Source organism: Penaeus chinensis, chromosome 3, assembly GCF_019202785.1.
Source record: "Penaeus chinensis breed Huanghai No. 1 chromosome 3, ASM1920278v2, whole genome shotgun sequence".
Lineage (NCBI taxonomy): Eukaryota > Metazoa > Arthropoda > Malacostraca > Decapoda > Penaeidae > Penaeus > Penaeus chinensis.
The window spans coordinates 4,633,708-4,641,207 of record NC_061821.1 but is presented as its reverse complement, the minus strand read 5'-3'; the positions used below and the strand labels follow the sequence as shown (position 1 = coordinate 4,641,207).

The window sequence follows — 7,500 nt, the reverse complement described above, 5'->3', positions numbered from 1 at the left end:
AATAGATCGTGAGCAAGTGGAAAAACGATCGCCTTCTTAGTCTCTGCACACCACTTAATGTTTTATTCCTGACCGACCACTTGGATAACCTGCCGCAGGTTCACTCCTGCAAACAGACAATTCTGGTTGGGTTTTTATCTAGCGGGCAGAGCATTCAATGACCTCGTGGTGACGCATGAGTTGCATAACAATTTTTATTTTCCCCACACGTAAGTCTGGCTCTTTTCTGCTTCCTCTTGGTGACCGATTTTCAAGATGTGTCGCCCTCGGATCGTCTGACTACGTAACACTGCTCACAAATTATCAAAATTAAGACCTCTACAAGGTGACGAGGAAATATATCGCACCGCCTGATTGTTGGACATGACTGAAGTTATCTATGTCCTTGGAGAATATTAAACCTAACGTAATGAATAAAAGCTGCGGATCAATACTGATTTCGACATGAAAGTAGGGCTGTATCCAACACCAAAAACAGATGCTGGCTACAATATGAACACCATGCAGTCCAAGTCCACAACAAAATATCTACAGTAAAGCCCTCAAGCACATGTCACGTGACCTTGGTATCATATTTCTAAAATCAGTTTTACTGACCCAGAACAGATCTTGCCAGACATACAAAGGCAAAACAATCACAGCCTTTCAAACATCCAAATAACATCACCCAAGGTGTAGAAATAATACCAACATTGAATGTTAAAGCGACAGGTCCACATAACATGCCGACCATTAGCAGTTCCTCTTGCGAAACACTCTCTGAGCAGAATCATTTGTTAGAAATAGTCAAGAACATGGGAGCACCCCCAAGTGGTACCCATTCACAAGAGTAAAAGGTGAACCGAGCCGGAAACCCACAAACCTGTTTTTTTTTTTTTTTTAGTTGTGGGGAAAAATCTGTTCAGTATGACAGTTCAAACAGGTCAGCCTCAAATTTACTTCTGTCCTTGTCAAGTGGGGCAAGGCAGTTGACAAGGACAGTGGCGCTTATGTCAAACCTCCCACAATAATGCAGGTACCGAAACAAGAAGTTATGACCTTTGTGGCCCACTGATCCTCTCACAGAATACCTCTAGGGAGAAAGTCTTCATGTTGTTTTAATTAGTCTCTCCTTGAGTGAACACCTACTAAATTTCAGTGTACCTTGGAATATTTATTTATATAGGTTTTACATCTATCATAAGCAAAAGCACATGCCACTGGTTGTATTTTAATATTCATTGGAAATAATGACAATTAGCTGTGCCAATCAAACATTAACCTAATGTTGCTGAAATGTGAAACAGCTTCAGGTAAACTCGCAGATTTATCACATTCTGCGTCCCCTGGATACCAATGAACGAGACACTACTACAGGACCCAAGTGAGACCATAACAGTGCATCACTCCCATCATACCTGAACCAGTTGGAAAAAAAATCAGGAAAGAACAAAATGATTGATTTAGAAACAAACATTGTTGCAACTTGCATTAGCTTTTGCAAGTGTTAGAATGCTTCTACACTCTCCGCCTGATGTTACTGCTTCTCCCACATCTACCATACATGCCCCATAGTATAGAGTGAATAGGTCAGCCCCATGGCAAGGACACAGTTTTGAGATTTCTTTGGCATGCATGATAATGTATCTAAAATCTTTCCCACCAAAGTACAGCTGATCTTTGAATACCAGGATGGAGATCATACCCGTATATCAATGCAAGGCCACTTGAAGGAAGGATGAACTTAGGAGAAACCGCACATCTATATGCTGAATATTGTAAACAAATCTAGATTAGTACATTCAACTAATTTTTTCATATATATAGTCATAGCTTAGATAAATTTGCACCTTAAATTGCATATTATATTGACAGTATGCTATAAATACCCAAAGTTACTTTACATCCCTCTTTAGGAATATTTGGATACTTTATTTTCTCCAATAACATTCTTTGCATAACAAATATATAACATAAATGTACTACACTGTACTAGACAAACCTCAGTAATTGCTTGCAACAAAAATGGCTTGCTTGAACATATTTTTATCACAAGATGTTACTTCATGAGTAATTTTTCTATCATGTGAGATGTTACTCTGTTTATTACAAAATAATGTTTTATTGAGGATAAAAAAAAAAACACATACAAGAAAATAAAATGGAAATCTTTATCTTGAGAAATACAGAAATGTATGACAACAGAAATATATAAATAATTTGTAATTTGACTTTATTAGTGGCATAATCACACCAATGTCTACACAGGGTAAATTTACCTTGCAATACACATATCAGAAATAGCTGTGTATTACTAAAACTCCATTCTTTATCACAGCACCATTACAGAGACAACAACAAAAGGAAATGTAGAAATCTTGGATACAGTAATATATCATTACTAAATGAGACCACCTGAGATAAATACAAAATAGTAATAAGTGCACATTCAACACTTTCTTACTCTGAGGAAAAAAGGAATGTTCCCATTAAACAAAAAATCTTGCAAAAAGAAAAATATAGAATGTCATGTTAAGGAATGCAATTGTGTAAATATAAATATATGTATAAAATATTCCCTGTATGCTTCCTTCATCATCAGTCTATTCAGAAATTAATAATTAACACCTTTATATGCCATTTACATGGTTCTCACTGTAAGAAAAAATGCAATTTTCAATGTCATATACATGTTTTTCTATTTTTCTTTCATTTCTTCCATCCACAATAATCCTCAACAAATATAAATTATTTTCCTACTTAAGTTTCAAAAGTGGGAAACAGCCTAAGGAGAAGGTAGTGTCTGCAGGGCATTTTGTGGTGAAGATAAATGGTCCCGTCTCTTTCTCTCTCCAGATCTCCTTTGAAGCCCGAAAAGAGGAAGACGGAGAGGAGGAGGAGGAGTCACCCTCGCTCCTCTCCTCCCCCCCCTTCCCCCCACTGCTCTCTTCCTCCTTTCTTGAAACTACACTCTCACTTCTCTCGCTAATCTCACTCTTCTGTCTCTGTCTGCTCGCATCTTCCATTTCCAAACCCTGCTTGCTCTTATCACTTCTTGTCTTGGCAGTGTCTGGGCAAGCTTCGGCAACATCCAACACCTCTATGACATGGCTATCGTCGAGGTCGTCATGGCTAAAGCTATAGATAATGCCGTCCACCATGCACACATTCACCGGTGGTGTTGTGAAATGGCCAAAGTAAGATATTGTGTGGCCACCTTCTGGTAAGTACTGGTATACTTTGGGTGAACAGTTGTCTGCCGATGGAAATAAAATCGGATAAATCAATGAGAAACTACTATTCATGAAAGAATTTTACAATATCTTACGTGACTGTTTTACCAAATCTTTTATGATTGAAATGGTTTCTGCGCTTACTTAGGACCCAATGCCACATCTGTCGCAACGTACTGTATTCAAACTAAACTACAAAATTTAAATAATCCTACACAAAATAATCCAGCTTCAAACAATACTCATCTACTAATATATTTCTTCTGTATAACATATTTCAATTAATAAATAATTCAACTTTAAAAAAAAAAGAAAAAAAAGTACAATTCAAACATATTCATACATCAATGATACATCAAGTATTTTATCTTAACTATATTCACTGTAAATTTCTCATTGTACATAAGCCATTAACAAATTCACAAATCTGTCTATCCAAAAGCTTATTCTAATGCAAAAAAAAATTGGATCTCAAAAGATAAAAAATACACTAAAAATATTTAAAACCTGTAAATATTTTCAGAAACTTACCAAATATAAACACAAGTAAGAAACAATATGAAATATAAACAAATATGACATAAAAAATGTGTTTTTACTTTAATAAAAAAAGAAAGGAAAAAAGGACCATATGAAAAGCCTTAATTGGGCAGAGCAATAAATGTGGGCATCCTAATCTTACTCTCTCTTGTGTGAACAGCAGGTATCATCAGCCTTTTTGTGGCTGTATCATTCTTAACTTTTGTAATTTACAGTATTCTTCAGTTTTGACTCAAAATTTAGCCACTTCTTTGTAAAATGTACGAGGGCTTTTTTAAGATCTATACACTAAAGTGGTTACTAAATTATGCAATGATTGGAGCCAAGTACACATAAACCCTTATATATTACATGCGTACACTAGCAAGTATTTTCATGAATTAAGCACATTCAATGGTCCACAACACCCAAGAGTTTTGGAACATAACTCTTGCCAGTGTTAAGGGTTCACTGTGTTATATCTAATACAATAAACAATTAAAAGTAATTAATAAAATAATCAAAATAAATAAATAAATAAAAAACCATAATGTAGAACAATCCTATCTATCACAGTCTCAGAATCAAACATTAGAACTTACCTATGAGATACACTGCATTCTCCCAGGTAAGTGCAGCTCTATAACCTTGCTTATTGGGCGATCTAACAGGTATGGCCGACCATTTCTTCATCTTTGGGTAATATGTAAGTAGTTGCATTTCCTGCGTGAATACCATCAGCCTGCCTTTGAAGTTGCAGACAGCACCATGACTTACACAATGTGGCATGTCTGGGCAACGCAGCCATTCGCCTGCAAAGTTTAAAGGATAAGTATGAATGATGTTTTAGCCTGTATATATTGAAGGGCTTTGCAAATGACTTACCTTTTTAATTATACCTTTCACAACTCTCTGTTTCAACATAACAACATTTCCAGACAGTTCATTCCTTCTCTGGTACAAAAACTCAAAACAGGTAGCAGGTCTTTACTTACCTGTTGTTGTGTCATACGCATCAACAGAACTTTGCACAACTCTGTATTTCCCGTATCCTCCCAGCAGGTAAATGACTGAATCAACAACACATATCATTTGGTGCCTCCTTGGCTGTGGTAACCTGTATGAAGCGGAAAGTTCTTTTATATTTTCAGAAACCCGTCCTTCAGCATTATCCATTGGCAGTACATCATTAGCACTGCATTCATATTTCACTAGAGAAAATATTGTATTGATCTTAAACACTAGAAACAAGCTAAGGCAAAAAATCAAAGAGGAGTTACTCTCTCAACATTGCAAGAGAATTTCTATAGTTTCTCTTAAAGCATCTCCTTTCTCAATGTCTGTTTAATTTTTATTCAGTCCTATTCAAGTTTACATATTAGAATAATATACCAAACCGAATAATATACAACACATATTCCAAATCTGAACAAGAAAACATAATGATTTGATGAAAACCAATGAGCTTACGAGATAAGTCATAACAAAGACAACTTACGAGTTTTCAATAATCCATTTCCGCGAGGCTGTGCTGTATCTCCAAACAGATTTGTTCCAGTTGCCATTTCCAAAGAGGTATTCACCACCAAAGATATAAATGCTAGGACCTGTAATGACAATCTAACTTTCAAACTGTGACATAAAATGTGTAAGCTTTATTTTTTTTCTTTACCCAAAGCCAACGGGCATGGCATGTACATAAATGCTATGCCCACTCTGAGTTTACTTTATTAATTGTTTTTACAAATAGATAGCTACACTTGTACCAAGTCACCAAAGAGCCAATTACCTGTATTGCCTGTCTTGCTGTTTACCATTTCCCTTGATTTTCCAAAATATTTCACGTTATATCTTATTTTGCTGTTATTAATGTTCATAACATTATAGTAATTATTTTTCTAGTAAAAATAACACCCTCAATATTCACAGCACTTGTAAAAAATACGTTTTTTCCGCCAAGTCAAGGAAAGCTGAAATCAGATAAGGTCTACTAATTGACTCCTTTGTGGCTAAGCACTAGCAGAGCCATCTATATGCAGAGACACTTTACAAAAATATAAAAAATGAGCAAAGCATTTTCCCCTTTTTTTTATTAATTTTCGCTGGTGGCATGAGGTTAGTCTTTGTAATTTAGAAAATAAAAGATTCTGCTTCAGATTCATAATAAAGCAAACTGACAAATAAAAAGACATCATTTTTCCTAAAACAGTACTTGTCAGCAGTACGTAATTATCAAGGCAGCACATATTAACATTAATATAATTATCAGTTACAAATTATTATGCAACTATTATAAAACTCATTCAAAATAATGGATGTCTTATTCAAGAGGGGATGAGTATCCAGAACATTTACTTAGCTTTACTGTACTATGAACATCTCATAAATGAATATTAAAGAACAAAATACCTACAAGAACAACTCAAGAAGATGCAATCTTGAGTATACATTTATGTATTCATTCTATATTCTGCATATAATACATTCTAAATTCAAAAAGTTTTTATGTTGAGTTTTGCGTGCCAAAAGATTTCCACAAATAACCGTGATTCTGGCCCACTTACCGAGAGAGCAGACCTGATAGCCAGAACAGTGAACAGGCCCCTCACACAGCTTGGACAACACCAGTTCTTCCATCATTTTGTTTGTGGTCGGATTAAACGAGTATATGACTGGGATCAATTCGGCATTTCTGACCCTAGAGGACGTGATGTCATATTCCTCTTCTTCTTCGTTGTCGCTGTTCTTGGCTTTTTTCTTCTTGCGCATTGCCGCAGAGGACCTCTTGAAACCCACCACACATGGCACCTGGGGAGGGCTTCGCCGGGGCCTATCCAAGATGCTCTCCACTGTTCTCATGGTATCCTTGTCGATGCGAATCTCACGGCTCTGAATCAGGCACTGCTCGCCTGCCTCCGCCGCTACTGCCGCCTCCTTAGCTGCCTGCTGTAGGATCTTGTTTGTCTCTGAGGAGAAGTAGCTGATCTCTGTGCCCCTTTCCTTCTTCAGGGTCTGCAGGCCTTCCAGCAGCTGCACCGCCTCTAGGTTCTCACTCACGCACGGGTAAAACAGCATGTTGGATATATCTTGCACGGTCAAGGCTTGGAAGTCGAGGCACAGCAACAGCTGCATCAGGAAGGGGCTCTTCTCCACCTCATTATCCTTTTGGGAAATTTCAGAAGATCAAAAAATGGATTTGGTACTAAAAGATTGGATGCATGGGCGAATATACAAATGAATAAGCAAATGACGAGGCCCTCATATATTAATGAACTATCATTACATAATTTTTCTGAACAATGTACTCTATATAACAGAAAGAAGATCCGAAACAAACACTGACATAAATCTAGGCTCACTTAAGGCAGGGAGTTACTCTAAAGAAAAGAGGATAAAAACCACGCACTTAACACTGAAAATGGATCCATTTACCTCAATCCATGAAACAACAGCTTCCCACACGGCCCATTCTCCCTCTGGCCCTGGGTACAGTGCTGGATTGCTTATGTAGTCAATCAGTTCTGGAAACAAGAATACTATTTGCTTACCTTAGGGTCTGTTTTTTTCTTTAATGACAAAATCAGTTCTAATTATAATTAATGATAGGCACTATTTGAGAACTTGAATAAGAATAAAGTAAAGAAGAAATAAAAAATTGATAAAACAAGTCTAACTTCTTTATCTTACTAACACATGTATATATATATATATATATATATATATATATATATATATATATATATATATATATATTATATATATATATATA

At 36.1% G+C, this 7,500-nt stretch overlaps 1 protein-coding gene across 2 annotated transcripts in view; it reads right to left on the bottom strand.

Moving 5' to 3' along the window:
- Positions 1 to 2,132: 2,132 nt before the first annotated feature.
- Positions 2,133 to 7,500, bottom strand: part of LOC125042041 (kelch-like protein 24) — a 12,729-nt gene continuing 7,361 nt past the window's right edge. For both annotated transcript variants that reach the window (XM_047637506.1, XM_047637513.1), the window contains exons 5-10: positions 7,164 to 7,252; positions 6,296 to 6,893; positions 5,230 to 5,338; positions 4,727 to 4,848; positions 4,334 to 4,543; positions 2,133 to 3,235 (exon numbers count right to left, since the gene is read on the bottom strand). In XM_047637506.1, the coding sequence (XP_047493462.1) occupies positions 2,736 to 3,235; positions 4,334 to 4,543; positions 4,727 to 4,848; positions 5,230 to 5,338; positions 6,296 to 6,893; positions 7,164 to 7,252 (1,628 nt within the window). In that variant the 3' untranslated portion in view covers positions 2,133 to 2,735. The remainder of the gene's footprint in view (positions 3,236 to 4,333; positions 4,544 to 4,726; positions 4,849 to 5,229; positions 5,339 to 6,295; positions 6,894 to 7,163; positions 7,253 to 7,500) is intronic.